General features: G+C 38.2%; 2 protein-coding genes across 2 annotated transcripts; both read left to right on the plus strand.

The window, feature by feature from the left end:
* The first annotated feature begins 289 nt into the window (after nucleotides 1–289).
* On the plus strand, nucleotides 290–1,402 carry LOC110170735 (galactose-3-O-sulfotransferase 3-like). The gene has a single exon (XM_020936428.2). The coding sequence runs from the start codon at nucleotides 290–292 to the stop codon at nucleotides 1,400–1,402; it is 1,113 nt and encodes a 370-aa protein (XP_020792087.2).
* An 8,983-nt stretch (nucleotides 1,403–10,385) lies between these two features.
* Nucleotides 10,386–15,467, plus strand: LOC110170736 (galactose-3-O-sulfotransferase 3-like). Its single transcript, XM_020936429.2, has 3 exons — nucleotides 10,386–10,484; nucleotides 12,512–12,734; nucleotides 14,401–15,467. Exons 1-3 carry the CDS (start codon nucleotides 10,386–10,388, stop codon nucleotides 15,465–15,467), a joined length of 1,389 nt encoding a protein of 462 aa, XP_020792088.2.
* Nucleotides 15,468–19,432: the final 3,965 nt, after the last annotated feature.

Genomic DNA, 19,432 nt, shown 5'->3' on the forward strand with positions numbered 1-19,432 from the left:
GTGAGGTAGATATGTTTAATGCCATACTTTGGAACATTTTGAGCAAAGCAATGACATCTCCATGGAAACGAATAGGTGGCAAACTGCCCTAGTACATAGGCACTTTTAAAGCTGGGCTGCCTAGATAGAGATACTTTTTTTTAACAAATTGTAAAGTTAGATATCCCAGTCCATAAATTGACAAAAGAAAGTTTTTTCTTCATTTATTCATGTTGAATGTTGCGTTGCATTTTTGATCACTTTCAAGGCTGTGTGTAACATGGTGTTTGTATATTGTATCTGTAGGAGAATGAATCCCATTGAAGACAGGACCTGCTTTTTGAACCTTAACAGAGGTTTGAGGCCAAAGCACACTGATGTGGTTTTCCTCAAGACTCACAAAACAGCCAGCTCCACGATGCAGAACATACTATTCCGGTTTGCTGAGCGCCACAACCTCACAGTGGCTCTACCAAAAGGCGATTCTCAATTTTCTTACCCTGCTCTATTTCAGCAATCTTCAGTTCATCCACACACTTTACCACCCAATATCATCACAAACCACATGAGGTTCAACAAGAAAGAATTGGAGAAGTTAATGCCTCCAGGTTCAGTCTACATCACCACCATGAGGGACACTAGTTCAATGTTTGAATCCTTGTTCGTCTACTGCTATGTATCCTCTCAAACTATCCGTAGAGTTCCCAATAGATCACTAGACATTTTTTTGGAAAATCCATTCAAGTACTATCACCCAAACGAAGCAGATTCCATGTACGCGCGAAACTGTTTGACCTTTGACCTGGGAGGAAACAAGGACAGCACCTCCATAGATTACGCTCGGCAGTTAGCAGCCGAAGTAGAGAAGACATTTTCACTGGTCATGATTTCTAATTATTTTGATGAATCACTCATCTTGTTACGCCATCTCCTAAATTGGGATTTGGAAGATATTATCTATTTTAAATCCAATATGAGATCTGAAAAAGCTAAGAAAAAGGTTACTCCCGAGCTTTCCGCTAAGATCCGTGCCTGGAACTCTATTGACGACTATCTTTTTGAACACTTCAACGCCTCATTATGGCGTCAGCTCAATGCTATAGGCTTGGACTGTGTGGCAAGAGAGGTGCAGCTGTTACGGAAAGCTCAAAAAAAGCTGATGAAGACCTGTTTTGGTGAAGAAGCACCAACACTTATGTCCGCTTCTAAGATGAAAAACAATATTTTGAAACCATGGCTACCAGGAGATGTGGAGGTGGTGGGTTATGAACTGGTCCAGAACTTGACTGCGGATGCCCGGAGACTTTGTACAAAGCTCACAATGCCTGAGCTGCAGTACTCGAATGCAATGCTCAAAGCCCAGTCACAAAGATACCTAAAGGAACACGCTAAAGACCACCGTGGCCAGAGACTAACGACCTGAGTGATGAGGTTGCTTTGCTTGCAATGTGGTATTAATTTTTTTTGTCTCCAAGGTGACAAGCAGGTGTGCACTGCAGAGACCCTGTTCACAGTATGAATGCACATATTCTCTCTCTATGTATTTTTCCATCAATAAAGGTTCGATTGTTCATGTAACTGAACAAATTAAAGATAGATAATGCCATAAGTGAAACATCCAGGCAAAGCAATTATTATTCCATGGTGTCAAGTAGGAGGTGGATCCCCTGCTGGAAAAGTTCGAAAGTTTAATGTAAAGTCATTTCTAGAAGACAACTTTCTGAAAAGGTCCAATGAATCCAAAATTGGTTTTAAAGGTACACCGTGTAATGCAGGATCCACCACCAGCGTGTCTTCCATAGAGGTTTAGAGCTGAGCTATTCAGAGGTTGGTTATATCTTTCAATCACTTTTTATTTTATGTTGATAGACCTGGGAATTAAAAATGCATTAACTTTTAAATACTTTAGAACTGCTTTTGGCTTTACATTGGCACTAATCAAATGCGCTAGTATATGCAGACTCGCCTCGCAATATACACACTCTTTTTCTCACACTCAAATGGTCCGTTGCGATATTTCTGTGTAATATAACATAGTTTGAGTGTTCACAAAGAGGATGGGAGAGTGCTGTGTGTCTTAAGAGCACAGACTGTAGCCCGGGAGTGAGGGAGGAGCAACTGACTGCTTTTTTTTTTCAGTTTTTTTTATTTTTTTTATTCAACAATTGTGCAATGTGGCCCCGGAGAAGACCCAGGTCACGCTGGAGGGACTATGTCTCTCGGCTGACCTGGGAATGCCTCGGGGTCCCCTGGTGGAGCTGAAGGAAGTGTCTGGGGTGAAGAAAGTCTGGGAGTTCCTGCTTAGACAAAGAAGAAAATGGATGAATGGATGGATTTTTTGTTAACTATGTTTTAGCACAAAAAAAGGATTCTATCGTGTGTAAGCTGTGGACTTTAAAGCTATGGAGGTTATGAACATGACATCACAACACAAAGAAGTCTGGGAGTCCCTGCTTTGACTGCCGGCCCCGCAACCCGGCCCCGGATAAACGGAAGAAAATGGATGGATGGAATAGTTCAATGTATAATACAGTACACATACATATTAGTATTTTGCACATATACACACTGTAAAATGCACCAAAACAACATAAAAAGTACAATACAATACAGAAGGATTCCACTAGGAGGTCAAGAAGCACAATTGCTTTATTTTAAACTTTTACTAGAGTGTAAATACATGTTAAAATCTGTTACCTTCAAATAATGCCAAGCAGGCAGTTTTTCACTCCACGTCATTTTAGATTTCAGATTAGATTTCATTAGAAGAAAATTTTGAGTTATCAAATGCAAGTAATATTTCAAATGTTGATATTGTTAAATTTTTGCCTAATATTCCTGTTAAATAATCTTGTTAATGTAACTGGGAACATTCTACAAAGACATGTTCAATACTTTCACCATCACACTGGTCCGACACATATGGAAGAAAATGGCAGATGTTATCTTTGGCTGGGAAGTATCGATGTACAATTTTTAATAAACACTCTTTTACTTTATTTGTAATTATATATTTATTGTGGAGTAAAAAAAAAAAAAAAAAAAAAAAAAAGATTCCATTGTTTTTTTTTACTAAAAGAAGCTCATCTGAATTTACATAAAGGGTTTGAAATTTGGATCAAATTATTTCTGATATACTTATTTGTAAAAAAAAAATTATCCAGTAGATTTATTCCCTCAAAGTAAAAAGGATATTCACTAAAATTTACATCTTCAATCTGTACTTTTTTTTACTAAAAACTTTATGCTTTGTGGAATTGACTTAATAACCATTTCAAACTCTCGCTGAGGTATTTGAGAACTGTATCTGAAAAACTCTTACAATCAGAGTTGGGGAGTAACAGATTACATGTACCGGCGTTATGTAATCAGAGTACAAATTATGAGTAACTGTATTCAGTTACAGTTACAGTTTCAATGAGTGGTAATTGAATTACAGTTACTTTGTTGAAATAAATGGATTACATGGCGGTATAGGACTAAACCAGGTCTAAACAATATGACACCTAACAGTAGGTGGACATAATTTAAAGCAGCAGTGAGCTCATATAAAAATAGTTTCTCTATCAATAATATTTTTAATATGGTTAAAGAAAGTCTGGGCTTTTTATTTTCCTTTAGCAGACAAAACATCTTATGTTAAGATATCTTCATCTTTGCTTCTCTACAGTAAACAAAAGCCTTTTCATGGAGACTTTGTCCCAACAGACAATTTGAAGAGAACAAACAAGAATTTACAGGATGTGGTTGGTACATTCATGTAGTTTTAAAAAGCATGGTAATATCAAGTAATCCAAAGTACTCAGATTACATTACTCACTATAAGTAATTTAATGGATTACGTTACAAACTACATTTTGGGGTATGTAATCTGTAATCTGTAGGGGAATACATTTTAAAAGTAACCTTCCCAACACTGCTTATAATCATGTTTTCATCATTATCATCTAGTAGTTGTTTCACAGTTTTAACTAGAAAAGCACTCAGAGAGCGCAGACCTCCGCCAAGGACTACCCCAATTTTTTATATAAATTGTGATAAAATCAGTCTTCTGGATCAGATCCGGATCAGCCTTTGGAATATGAAAGAGGATCCCATTGTCCATCCCTGAGTCAAATTTCATGGGGTTTGGTCAATAATTAACCGAGATATTGAGAAACAAAATATTTGGCCCCATTTACCACAATGTTAACTAAAATTTCAAAGTGATCCAGAATCTAGGATTTCTTCCGGATCACCCCCAAAATGAAATCACTTCTTCCTTTTCACGTTTCCAACAAATCCTGAAAATTTCATCAAAATCGGTCCATAACTTTTTGAGTTATGTTGCTAACAGACAAACAAACAAACAAACAGACAAACGCCGGCAAAAACATAACCTCCTTGGCGGAGGTAAAAATACAATTGTGAGGAGAATAGTTGTGTTTATAAAGCAGGGGTGTCAAACTCAAATTCACTGAGGGCCAAAATTAAAAAGTCATGGGCCAAACTAAATATTCATTGAAAAACTTTAACAACATCTGCATGTTTTCTCTTCTTTCGAGATATGCAATGTTAAACGTTTTCTTATTAAAATGAATCTTTAATAACAGTTTTTACTTACAGATTGAATTCAGAACAAGCATAATATAAAATAACTACATTTTTTTATAAGTAATGTCTGTAGTCGGTGGGCAGCTCTAATACATCTTTGATATGATCTTGAGGGCCAAATATAATTATATTGCGATGAACCTGCTGATGAAATGTAGTTAATTTCATTGGAAGTTTACCAATCGTATAAGGACAACACAGAAGGAAATTTAGACCTCCCATCTTCTTAAAGAAAAAAAAAAAAGATTTGGAAAAGTATTCCATAAAAATAACTGGGTTTTTAAGGAATCTAAAATCTGATTGAGTGTTGTAAATGTCAAAACATCCAACCCTCCTTCAGCTAAAGGATTTGAGAGAATTGTTATCTTTATTTTATGAGATTTATTTTTTCATAAGAAACTGAATAAAATTTTATCAAGATTAGAGCGGAGAGATTTGGAGACCTTTAGTGTGGAAAATAGGTAAGAGGCGCTTGACGTTCCTTCTGCTTTGCTTCACAGCACTCATACAGATACAGATGGACAGATAATACTCCCTACAACAGTTCAACAACTCACCTATATGTAACAGATAATACTCCCTACAACAGTGTCAACAACTCACCTATATGTAACAGATAATACTCCCTACAAGTGTACAACAACTCACCTATATGTAACAGATAATACTCCCTACAACAGTTCAACAACTCACCTATATGTAACAGATAATACTCCCTACAACTGTGCAAACACTCACCCACTGCACCAGACCATAGAGGGACAAATAATACTCCCTACAACTGTACAACAACTCACCTATATGTAACAGATAATACTCCCTACAACTGTACAACAACTCACCCTTATGGAACGGATAATACTCCCTACAACTGTACAACAACTCACCCTTATGGAATGGATAATACTCCCTACAACTGTACAACAACTCACCTATATGTAACAGATAATACTCCCTACAACTGTACAACAACTCACCCTTATGGAACGGATAATACTCCCTACAACTGTACAACAACTCACCCTTATGTAATGGATAATACTCCCTACAAGTGTACAACAACTCACCCTTATGTAACGGATAATACTCCCTACAACTCTACAACAACTCACCTTTATGGAACAGATAATACTCCCTACAACTGTACAACTCAAATTCATGTAACAGATAATACTCCCTACAACTGTAAAACAACTCACCCTTATGTAAAGGATAGCATCATATCATTGTTACACTGTCTTCCTGTGACCTCTTGTATAAAGTTGTGAATTTATATTTTATTACTTATTTTTTTCAATTTTATTTTGACTTGTTCGTTTACATTTATATAATTATGTCTTATTTGACACCTGTCTCTTGTTCTTATTTAGAATGTATTATTATAATTTATATTTTTTCTAGTTATTATTAAATTATATTGTGATTTTTGAGCTACTGTGTCCAAATAAATTCCCTTGTGGATCAATAAAGTTTGTCTAAGTAAGTCTAAGTAAATTATTGTATTTTTTATGGGAATACCACAGATGTTTATAAGTATGAGTATTATAAAACTTAATTTCTTTAAATTAAGTTTAAGTCCAGAAATGTCTGAAAACTGAGATTTTATAGATAAAGCCAACACTGTACACCTGAATGTTTAAAGTAATTAAATAGATTATGTTGTGTATGTTAGAAATAGTCCTACTAACTTAATTATGTCAAGTTGCTGTAACATGTTCTTTTTTTTTTTTTGAGTAATTTAATTAATTAATTTATTTTTAATTATTATTAAAGGGAACTATTGTGGATGTAAGTGAGCGTAACTTAAAAGCATAGACTTAGTAGAATTAAGTAATTAAAGGTTGAGAATGACAAAGTCCTCTTATTTCTATTGTTTCAAATAGGGATGATTTAAAAATAAAAATAATTTATATAGTACATGCTAAAATACAATACAGTTTCAAAGTGCTTCACCAAGTAAATACTAAAATCTATCATAACAAATAAACTGCAGTTGCAAAACATAATAATTTGATCAAGGCAAACATCTGAAATGCACATGGGACTAAATGTGTTATTATTTCAGACCTGCTGCTTGGCAGTAACAGGGATCCATTTTTATTCCATTATTATCTCTAGATAATATCTATTATTATCTCCAAGACTCTCCAAAGCAGAAGGTGGTGCTAATGTGCATACTAGGATTTCCTAGCTCAGTCTTACTGGGAAAAAAAAACAAAAAAAAACAAAACAAAAAAAAACAGAAAAGTTTGAAATTGCAGAGCGGCCAGAGCCTATCAACATTTTCCAATTAATATTTGGACCTGAGACCTGCGGCTGCAAACACACACACAGACTATACACACACGCACGCACACACACACAGGCACACACACACACGTTTTAAGTAAACAAACCAAACAAAATTGACTAGGATGTACTAAATAATAACTAATAAACTTTTGAGTCTGGTTAACATAAAATGATGTGGTTGTTGTACTTATTTTTTTTAAAGTTCTGTGAACTTATTCCGGTGGTTTGAAAACAATTGAAAACAATTTTAAGTCATAATAAATGAAAATAATTGAACTGCCTTAACAAAAAACTATAAGTCCTATGAACTGCAAATATTTGAATAGTTGAGCTAAATGAGCACTTTTAATTCAGCTGAGGCTTCGGAGGGGAATAATTTATCATAAAATGATTTGAATTCTGTATTAATGTCCGTCTGATCTATAAGAATATGCCCATGCTCATCCTTAATCCTATACAGCCAGCAGTTGTTGATTGTTTGAGTTGATGTGACAGCAGGATCATAATATGTTTGGCGAGACCTAACAGGTGAAAGTCTTTGGCCTTGGTGTTGGTAACTTTATCAAATTCAGTTTGGAGCAAGATTCTCTCCTTGTACAAATCATCAGAGAGTGATGTTACTTTTCATTTGAACGTCGTTCACCTTTGATTGTTGTTTGAGGTGAGTTGAGTAGCCAAAAATTGTACTCGAGTAAGAGTAATGGTACTTCAGAATAATAATACTCAAATTGAAGTACAAAGTAGTGGTCCAAAATATTACTCAAGTAACAGTAAAAGAGAAGAGAAGAAAGTACTACTCAAGGAAGAATAACTTAAAGAGAAGCTGTCGGGACATAACATCTGATTTATAATTTCTAAGTTAATGTAATTTGAAGGACAAAACATTAAATAACGCACAGCATCTGGTATTTTCAAAGGATAGTCACTCAAATGAGAAAAAACTACATTATCTGAAGGAGTGGTGCAAGAAACATGACTGTTCAAATGATTTCACATTGTCAACATAAAGCTTTTGTGATTTGTCGACTTACTCAGTGGGAAGAGAAACCACTTTTACTCAGGAGTTCTGTTACCCTGTCAAAATGTTACCCAAGTTGGAAGAAAAGTATGTTGCTTAAAATGTACTTTGAAAAGTACAGTTACAGTAAAATGTTAATCAAGTAGATGTACCTGAGTACTACCACACTTGTTTATAAATTTAGTTCCTCGTATTTATTGTGCCATAAACGTGGAGTTATTTGGCACGGTTTCAATTTGGCAGCAGGTCAGGTTTGTTATGTGGCCTCAGGTTTAAGAATAGAACAGTCTTTTATGTGCTTCAGATAGCTACTGGAATATATGTGCTTTTCTTGAATTGTTTAATAGTTTGGGGTTTGCTGATTGAATTTACAATCTCTGATGCCGGTAAAAAGCAAAGGTGTTTTTCCTGTAATTGTGTGTAATTGTTTATGTTTAATAAATATAGTGCACATTAATTAACATGTTAAGATCAGTGGGATACAAAATGCAATCATATTAGTCAAATGAGAACATGCTAAAAACACACATGGTACACAGATTAAAGACAAACAGACAAAAAAAATCACTATCTCTCGAGAAGACAGAGACTTTTGTTAAGATGTTCAAACACATATAAATTAGTCCATGTTATGCTTACATGTCTGACACTGTTACCAGCACACTGGGGTTTCCCCACAATCTGGAAATCCAGAATGACATCTGTCTGTTTGCGTTGAGTCTGGAATTTTCCAGGTAAGGTCCCCCCCCCCCAACTCCTAAAAGTGGGAGGATACATTTGTGTTGCAAATTACACTTTTGCTCCTTTTGCTTCCATGAATTGTACGTTTAATCTTCAGCTAATCCACTCACTAACTAACTCCGTTCTGCTGTTAACCCATCAAATCTTTATATTATATTTATATAGCTAAATAAAATGATTGGTTGAAGAATAAAATTTTGGTCGGCTAAGACACCATCAACTGATAAATAGTCTAAATGACTCAAGGACTACACTCCTAAAATAAAGCAAAATAAAGGCAAGAAGTTTTCAATACTATTATTACTATTACTATTACTACTATTACAACCACTATGATTTACTGCTTATTGCTACTACTATTACAATGATACTATGGCTGCTACTTACTATTACCTGCCATATAGAATATAAACTGGGTACATTAGTGCAGAGGTGGCGCTACCATTAGGCAAAAGTAGATGGGTGCCTAGGGCCCTCAAACCTAGAGGGGCCCCCAAACAATTTTACCACTGCCACTAATGACCAAGGCCTCAGAGCAATTTGATTTTCTCTCAATATAAATGAGAGTAGTTTACTTTTAAACAATAATCATAAGAAAAATAATAATAATCATCATATGTAATAGATGTAAACAAAAATTTAATTATTTTAGTATTAGCAAAAAAATACAACTATTTCCAGTTTTGGTTATCTAGTAGGCCACCCAACTAATAAGACAAGTTTCCAATCTACCATAAAGTAAAATAATAGAGATGTGCATGTCTCAAGAACAATGGAGGAAAACAGGCAATAAATATATATTAAAACCAAAAACAAACAAACAAACAAAAACAAACAAAAAAAAAACAAAAAAAATGGTGCACTATAGGGGCCTCCTAACTCAAGTTCGCCTTGGGCCCCCATATTGCTGACTCCGCCACTGGCTCTATGAGAAGCTCCTTTGCTTTCACTGAGTCAGCACTATCTTTACATAAGTCTAAACCAATAATTAAAACTGACAACAATTTTTTCTTTAATGTAATCACATTTTAGACACATTTTAAGCATTTAGCCGAGATTGAATGGCTTTCACTTTACAGCTGTTCCTTGTCAGGGTCAAGAAATGCCAAGTGTGCAAAGTAGTGATCAATCCGTTTTGAGTTTATTTATGTCTAATACATTACTTACAGTACATACGTGTCAGCTAAAAGTTTTGATGACTTCAGTGAGAATCTGCAATGTAAACAGTAAAGAAAATAAAGACAGCGGGTATAACATGAATTCAAGTAGTGGTGGAAAAAAAAAAAAAGGTACTGTGCTGTATACTGTGATGTTGTGGTATGTAATTTTAACAGACAGATCCGGTAAATCCTGAAGCAGCTATAGAGTTCCCCTATGGCCACTTCTGAACACTTTAAAACTAGCTGCTACATTTAGAAAAAGTCAAATATATATAAGATATACAAAAAGATATTTAGTACAGTTATGTATATATTTATTTATATTATGTCCTGTAATAGATAACCCCTTGGCACTTTAATTTACTTTAATTATAATTATGCCTTATTTGACACCAGTCTCTTGTTATTTTTGCTACTTATTTAGAATTTTTCAAGACATTGTGATGTGTGAGCTGCTGTGTCTGAGTAATTTCCTTTGTGGATCAATAAAGTCTGAGTCCAAAATGTTGAAAATAGTAAAAATAAAGAAAAAAATGCAATGAAACAGGGTGGCCAGACTAGTACAGCCATGGGGAAAATAGGAAAGATGTAAATGAGTAAAGATGTCCTGTATGTATGGTATGAGGTTTCAAAAGACAACAAATCAAACAGGCTTCAAGTGTCAGACTCCAGCAGCTTACTGGCAGGTGAAGGAGTGGCAGGTGAAGACGTTTATATTGTTGCTTGTTCGTTATACATTTTTAAATTTTGATGGAGTTTATCTGGTGAGGTTAACACTTAATTTATCCTTTTATTATGTTATTCTTAAATCTTTTATTATTTAAAGGTGCACTGTGTAGCTTCTATGGTGGAGGGTTGGTTATACCTGTCTGTCTTCTTGGAGATGTTATTGCTTTCCCCAGGCTAGTTGTTTCACAATACGGCATTAAATTGATCAATCTTGCATTTATTTAAAAACAGGTTCTTATCGCTCAAGAACTTGAAAACATTGTATTCTTACTGTAAGCAGAATCTGTCATATCACTTGGCTGTATTCTTTTAGACAGATTTAATGCCACAGTGAGCAACATTTTACACAAAGCAACAGAAGTTTTGCTCTGACAGACTAATTGTGTTTCTCTGCATCCATTGAGTTATTTTCTTTAACTCAAATTAGTTTTACATGGCAAAATGGAAACTCATTAATGTACTTAAGCAGAACCTTTAGGTACTTGTACTTTACTTAAGTGCATTTTAAAGTGGATACTACGTATTTTTGATTACTGTTTGAGATGTGCTGAAAAGGCTGAGGGTTTATTTTTAACAAATTTGTAACCTGAGTAAACAAAAATAGACAATTAAAAACAGCTAAACAAAATTCAGCACAAATCTGTATCAAAATCACTACATCTGAAGTTTTATTAGAGCACAAAATCTGCCCAAAACACCTTTACTTTTTATTCATTATGTACATTAAATACTTTTCATTTTGATGTGATACTTTCACTTGAGTATTTTTTCTGCTCTGGTATCTGTACTTTTACTTTTACAAATCTGGGTACTTCTTTACCACTGCTGTGAGAAAGAATACATTTGAACTGCGTCTGATGCAGTCTGTGACAGTCTCATGTATCAGTGATAAAAGAGCTTGTAGTCTGCAGAGTCTGTGTTTTTTAGCTAACTATTGGCAGGTTTTCTACTGATTTTCTTGTCTTAAATGTCAGGTACAAACAAAATATTTAGCAGAGTTGTAGACTTCTATATTTGTTATTAGACTGTAGCAGCTCTTTTACTTTTTACAAGTTTTTTGGGCATTTACAGAAGAAAATGTGATGACTCATTGTGACCATTGTCAACATGTTGTGAATGTTGTGATGTCATGTGCATAACCTCCATAGCACATATTTAAAGTCCACAGGTTAACCACAATAAAATTTTGTACTAAACGTAGTTCCAAAAAAAAAAGATCCATCCATTTATTCATCCGTTTTCTTCTGCTTATCCCCGACTTCCTTCACCCATCACACTTCCTCCAGCTCCTCCGTGGAGACCCCAAGGCGTTCCCAGGCCAGCTGAGAGATGTAGTCCGTCCAACGTGTCCTGGGTCTTCCCCGGGGCCTCCTTCCGAGGGGACATACCCAGAACACCTCCCCAGGGACGTGCCCAGAAGGCATCCGGAACAGATGCCCAAGCCTCCTCAGCTGCTCCTCTTGACACGGAGGAGCAGCGGCTCTACACCGAGCTCCTCCCATGTGGCAGAGCTCCTCAGTCTAAGGGAGCGCCCAGCCACCCTGTGGAGGAAAATAATTTTGCGCGATCTTGTCCTTTCGGTCATTACTCAAAGCTCATGACCACAGGTGAGGGTAGGAACATAGACTGAGCAGTAAATTGAGAGCTTCAAATTTTGGCTCAGCTCTCTCTTCACTACAACAGTCTGATACAGCGACTACATCACTGCTGACACTGCACCAATCTGCCTGTCAATCTTACGCTCCATCCTCCCCTCACTCGTGAATAAGACCCCGAGATACTTGAACTCGTCCACTTGAGGTAGGGACTCTCCACCCATCTGGAGAGTGGGTGGAGAGACTAGCTCTGGGGACATGTAATGTCAACTCTCTGGGGGGGAAGGAGCCACAGATTGTGCATCGGCCTCACCTCGACGTACAGCTTGGGCTCTGGAACCCAACTCCTTGAGAGGGGCTGGACTCTCCATTTCTCGGGTGTGGGCCTGCTCATTACCCCACAGCTCAGCCACCATGTGCTGGAGTTCACCCCGGTGAACAAGAGGGTCACATCACTGCACCTTCGGGTCAGGGACAGGTCTCTCACTGTGGTGTCGGCCTACGGTCCAAACATGAGTGCAGTGTACCCAGCCTTCTTGGAATCCCTGGGAGGGGTACAAGACAGTGCACCAACCGGGCACTCTGTTGTTCTAGTGGGGGATTTCAACGCCCATGTGGGCAACGACAGTGACACCTGGAGAGGGGTGATAGGGAGGAACGGCCTCCCTGATCATTTATTGGACTTCTGTGCTAGTCACAGTTTGTCCATAATGAACCATGTTCAAGCACAAGGGTGTCCATCAGTGCACGTCACACCAGTACGCCCTAGGCCAGAGGTCAATGATCGATGTTGTTGTCGTATCATCTCACTTTGAGCTGCGTGTCTTAGACACTTGGGTGAAGAGCGGGGCTGAACTGTCAACTGATCACCACCTGCTTGTGAGTGGGTCTGCTGGTAGAGGAGGAAGCCAGAAAGACCTGGCAGGCCCGAGCGTGTAGTGAGGGTCTGTTGGGAACATCTGGCAGAGCCCTCTGTCAGGGCGACCGTCAACTCACACCTCTGGGGAGAGCTTCTCCAATATTCTGGGGGAGCCTGGAGACACTCCAGGCTGGTCCATTACCATGGCTGAAGTCACTGAGGTGGTTGGCAAGCTTCTTGGTGGCAAGGCTCCGGGGGTGGATGAGATCTGTCCTGAGTATGTTAAGTCTCTGGATGCTGAATTTGAAAAGCCCTGTACCAGTATTATTGGCAGTTATGTGTGTCTATTCTCATAATAATATTAATAAGGGAGGGTTAGCTCTGTCGCTGAAAGATACTTTTGCCTTAAATATGACACATTTAAACACAATACTATTTGACTATATTCTGCAGAACTAACCCTATACTTATTTTTTTTTTTATCTTTTTAGTTCAAAAAGGATGGAAAAAAGCCTATTTACTCTCCTCGCTTTCCTCTGCTTTTTCGGTGTTGGCTTGTACCAGAGCTACTGGAACTGGTGAGTGATATAAATTGTCTTATTTAGTCAAATCAATAGTTAATTGTGCACTATGTAACTTAAGAAGGGTCTGCCATTTGTTTGTCTTATGAAGATGATCTTGCTTTGCCTAGAATATTCCACAGTATGGCATTAAACTTGGCTATCTTGCATTTATTCAGTGACAGGTGTTTTTGTTGCTCAAATGTCTTGAAAAACATGCATTCCTTCTGTGACCAGGAACACCCCTTTACACATATCACCTCACCTCACACTTGGCACGGTGAGGTAGATATGTTTAATGTCATACTTTGGAACATTCTGAGCAAAGCAATGACATCTCCATGGAGACGAATAGGTGGCAAACCACCCATAGTACATAGGCATTTTAAAGCCAGGATGACAAATTTTCAAATCATTGAGGAAGGAGATACTCTTTTACAAATTGAAGTAAGTTAGATACAAGGTTGTAAAGTGTCTTGCCCAAGGACACAACAATAGCACAATAGCATTCATCTGTGGGAGCTGAAATCACACTGCAAACCTGTGGGTCAGTGGATCTGACCGCTCAACCATTGTTTATGTCGAGAGATGTTAATAATAAAAATATAATAATATAAATTAAATCTACAATTATCTGACTGCAACACATCTGTAATTGAAATGTATAGGTGGTTATGCGATTTCTGTCACATTTTTGATGATCGATAATTCCTGTACTAAAACAAAGACATTTATTTTCTTCATTTATTCATGTTGAATGTTGCGTTGCATTTTTGATCACTTTCAAGGTTGTGTGTAACATGGTGTTTGTATATTGTATCTGTAGGAGAATGGATCCCATTGAAGACAGGACCTGCTTTTTGAACCTTAACAGGTTTGAGGCCAAAGCACACTGATGTGGTTTTCCTCAAGACTCACAAAACTGCCAGCTCCACGATGCAGAACATACTATTCCGGTTTGCTGAGCGCCACAACCTCACAGTGGCTCTACCAAATTACGGTGGTCAATTTTCTTACCCTTATCTGTTTCAGCGCTCTTCAGTTCATCCACACACTTTACCACCCAATATCATCACAAACCACATGAGGTTCAACAAGAAAGAATTGGAGAAGTTAATGCCTCCAGGTTCAGTCTACATCACCACCATGAGGGACACTAGTTCAATGTTTGAATCCTTGTTCGTCTACTGCTATACAGGCTCTGAAGCTTTCCATAGAGTTCCCAATAGATCACTAGGAGCCTTTTTGGAAAATCCATTCAAGTACTATCACCCAAAGGAAAAATATTCCATGTTAGCAAGGAACTGTTTGACCTATGACCTGGGGGGAAACAAGGATAACACCTCCATAGATTACGCTCGGCAGTTAGCAGCCGAAGTAGAGAAGACATTTTCACTGGTCATGATTTCTAATTATTTTGATGAATCGCTCATCTTGTTACGCTATCTCCTAAATTGGGATTTGGAAGATATTATCTATTTTAAATCCAATATGAGATCTGAAAAAGCTAAGAAAAAGGTTACTCCCGAGCTTTCCGCTAAGATCCGTGCCTGGAACTCTATTGACGACTATCTTTTTGAACACTTCAACGCCTCATTATGGCGTCAGCTCAATGCTATAGGCTTGGACTGTGTGGCAAGAGAGGTGCAGCTGTTACGGAAAGCTCAGCAAAAGCTGATGAAGACCTGTTTTGGAGAAGAAGCACCAAGACTAAAGTCGGCTTCTAAGATGAAAAACAATATTTTGAAACCATGGCTACCAGGAAATGTGGAAATAATGGGTTATGAACTGGTCCAGAACTTGACTGCGGATGCCCGGAGACTTTGTACAAAGCTCACAATGCCTGAGCTGCAGTACTCGAATGCAATGCTCAAAGCCCAGTCAAAAAGATACCTAAAGGAACACGCTAAAGACCACCGTGGCCAGAGACTAAAGACCTGAATGATGAAGTTGCTTTGCTTGCAAAGTGGCATTGAACTTTTTTGTCTCCAAGGTGACAAGCAGGTGTGCACTGCAGAGACCCTGTTCACAGTATGAATGCATGTTTCTCTATGTATTTTTCCATCAATAAAAGTTCAATTGTTCATATAACTGAACAAATTAAAGATAGATAATGCCGTAAGTCAGGGGTTTTCATAGTGGGTGAATGGGAGTCTCCCCGTATGCTGCAGATGTGTACAGATGTGGACCCTGATTTTTTCTTTGCATGCGTGTCGCCAGTGGCTCTCTGGTGCTCCCCAGGGGAGGCTGGCTTTACCTATTGAAAACTGCTGCCGTAAGTGAAACATCTGGGCAAACTAAATTATAATTCCATGGTGCCAAGTAGGAGGCGGTTCTCCCGCCGGAAAAGTTCAAAAGTTTAATGTAGAGTAATTTCTAACACACAACTTTCTGAAAAGGTCCTTAGACCTCTGCTACACCTACGCTCTGTCTTGTTTCTCTGTAATATTTCTAGGGTCTGCCGCCAAGATCTTAAATCTGTCTTCCTCTGTGATAAATGAAGCAGATTCTTAATTTTAAGACACATTCAGATTCATAATGAAAACACAAAGTTCATTTATTTAAACATGTAGTTACAGTACTAACAGTTAAAGACTAGCTAATTGTGCCATGCAGATGTGCAGCAGCAGACGTCAAACATTTATTTTGTAACATTAACGGTACAAACTGTTTAAACTTGTGTAAAGTTTCAGATAAAATCACAAAGATAAAGTAATAAATATGTTTAAAAACATTTAACAGATGTTTCTCTGAAGCAGCAGAGGAGGTGAGTAATGGCCACTGTTCACAGGTGAAGAGTCTGTGTTTGACCCAATTTACTGGGTTGTTTTAAAAAATTTGACCCAGAATACTGGGTAGACAGGAAAAAGGTGGGAAAATGTCTATCATTATATTCAATTTGAAATGACCCAACCTATTAACCCAGAGTTTGACTTAAGAAAAACAACCCAACTATTTGAAAATAACCCAAAAAAAATGACCCAACAGCCCTAACCCAGCAGTTGGGTAGAAAAAATAACCCATAATTTTTAGGGAGCTGGTTTCTTAAAAATGTGAAAAATGAACAAATTCATTAAACAGCTTGAAGCAGTTTAAAGATAGAGTTACTTTATTTTGGAAATGTTTTTGTGTATATCATTTCTGTATTTTGATTTGGAACATTTGTTGTGTACCTGTGCTTTTAAAATAAAGTCATTCATTTCTGTTGCCATTGGTGTAATATTAATTATGCTTATGTGGGGGTTAGCAGACTCATAAGAATGGTTTTCAATTAAAATGACTCTCTATTGTGATATGATGTGTCTGAATGTTAGGGCAGCTACAGACATAGATAGATACTGTATTGAGCCTTAGCAGCTGTATTGTGGGCAGTAGCAGCAATAAACAAACATACTGACATAGCAGTCCATCCTGAGCTATAGAGGGATTATCAGACTACCTACAGAAAGAGCCGCATGTCTTGTATCATGTTAATGTGCCATGTGTGACTGATTTGCAGTAGCCCCCTGCAGGGCACCGTATCACGTGACAGCCAGTGCACTACGCTTCCGAATTGCCACTGGTATTTAAGCCCTGCAGCTGAAGCTAGAGGTAAGATGCCCTCCTACCTCAAACTACCTGCTCACGGTGTACACTGTTCCTCCGTATTATGCAGTATGCCTGGTGGGTGTCCTTCTTTTATTAACTATATTTTATCTCACCAGTTAATTGGGTCCCTTTTGTATGTTTTTAGATGCTGTTATTGACTGGCCGATGCGTCTCCCTGGCAGGGCATCTTTTTAATCCAGCTCGTTTTACCTTTTTGTTAGGTAATATAAGTTCTTTTTAACTGTAGTTTTCATTTTTTGTTTCTGTCGGCCTTTAATATTTGTTTGTGTTTCTTAGACTCTGTTGACCATTTGCTGTTTTTATTTGGTTCTATTGTTTTGGTTATTTTGGGTGTAGGTCATATTTTTGCACTTATTTCACATATTTGCACGTTTTAGTTTCCCTATTAATTTATGCGTATGTGTATGCGTGTGTGTGTGTGCATGTGTGTGTGTGTGTGTGTTGCATGGAGCGCAGTGAGTGCTCTGTCCCATAAAAGTGAGGCCTCTGCCACGTGCACCTGCGGCCAGCTAGCCCTGAGTATTTTAACATTGTTAGTCCTAGCCCTCTTTTATATAAAACATTTAACCTGAATAATAATAATAGTAATAAATTATCTATTTTTTCTATAAACTTGTGGTGATAAATAAATTATTCCTAAATTTTATTTTTGTCTCTCACTTTGACCATTCACTGGTGCATCCTACCTGTATAATTAAACCTAAAATTTACACCTCATTTACACATGGTGTCTGGTAGGAACCACTGTGTTGATAAACTAATAATCCGTCTATAGGGATGCATTGTACAGATGTACGGTGTGTGGGACAAACAACTTCTAGAGCATGGAGCAGGACAGGGACAACAGCCTGTCTCCAAAGGTTCGGTCCTGTTCAGTGATGGTACTGTGCATGGGATGCTGGGGATGGACAGGAGCTTGTTTAGGGCCCTTTTCTCAGCCACAGAAATGAGTGAGTCAAGCTCTACATCCACTACAGAGTTTGTCTTCCTCACCAGCTTATCCAACCGCATGACATCCTTCTTCTTGACGCTTCCACCCCAGCAGATCACAGCGTTGAAGTGGACACTGGAGATAACTGTCTGGTAGAACATCAGAAAGAGCGTTCGGCAATTGCTAAAGGATTTCAGTTTTCTGAGAAAGTACAGAATGCTCTGTCCCTTTCTGAAGAGAGTCTGTGGTTGAGCTGTTGGCCCAAGTGCTCAGAGCTCTCTGCAACCTCCATCAATGGTCACAGATTGCAGTTGTGGCCTGCTCCTTCTAAAGTCCACCATCATCTCTTCAGTCTTTGCAGTGTTCAGTTGAAGGTGGTTAGCCCTGTACCAAAAGCTGCCTGTACTCTCTTTTGTCACCATTCCTAATATACTCCACAATGGCTGTGTACTTATGCATGTGACACAGCTCTGAGTTGTATCTGAAGTCCGACATGTACAACATGTAAAGAGAAGTGGTGACAGTACAGTCCACTGTGGAGCTCCTGTGTTGTAGACAACAGTGTCACAGGTGCAGTCCCCCAGTCGTACAAACTGAGGTCTCCTAGTGAGGTAGAAGAAGTCAAAAAGGGTACTTCTCACAGCACAACTGCTTTTGTCAAGATGAGAGAGAGACCTATGGAGCACGTAGAGTACAACGTCATCCACTCCCACTTTCTGCCGATAAGCAAACTGCTAATGGTTGAGGGTGTGGCTGATCTGGGGTCTGAGCTGGTGGTGGAGTATGAGATGCTTCATGGTCTTCATCATGTGTGATGTCCGGGCGACTGGCCTGTTGTCATTCAACTCCTTGGGATGAGGCTTTTTGGGGACAGGGACACAGGATATTTTCCATTGAGTAGGGACCCTCCCCAGACGCAGACTCATATTAAATATATACTGCAGAGGCTCCCCCAGCTCAGCAGCACAAGCCTTGTGTAGTCTTGGAAATATTCCATCTGGCCCCGCTGCTTTACTGGCTCTGATTCTTCTAAGCAATCAAATCTACTGAAGAAGTTGTTTAACTGGTTGACCTGGTCAACCCCTTCCTCTGCAACACTCCCCTTCTTTGAGCTGCAGCCAGTAATAGTCTTAATACCATCCCACATCTCCCTTGCTCCAACTTCTGTTCCAGCATCTTACTATAGTATTGAGCCTCTCTTATACTGACCTTCATTCCTGCTGTACCTGCTTCACCTGGTTATGGTCTCTAATGCCCTTTTCTTGGCATTCAGAATCCTTTTGGCATCACTGATCCTGGCGTTGCTGTTAGGGCACAACGTATGTTTTTTTGTGTGGGTTCAGCTATATCCATGCAGAAGTTAATG

The sequence above is a fragment of the Boleophthalmus pectinirostris genome, unplaced genomic scaffold (genome assembly GCF_026225935.1).
Source record: "Boleophthalmus pectinirostris isolate CB_2022bp ecotype Guang Dong unplaced genomic scaffold, ASM2622593v1 HiC_scaffold_20, whole genome shotgun sequence".
Lineage (NCBI taxonomy): Eukaryota > Metazoa > Chordata > Actinopteri > Gobiiformes > Gobiidae > Boleophthalmus > Boleophthalmus pectinirostris.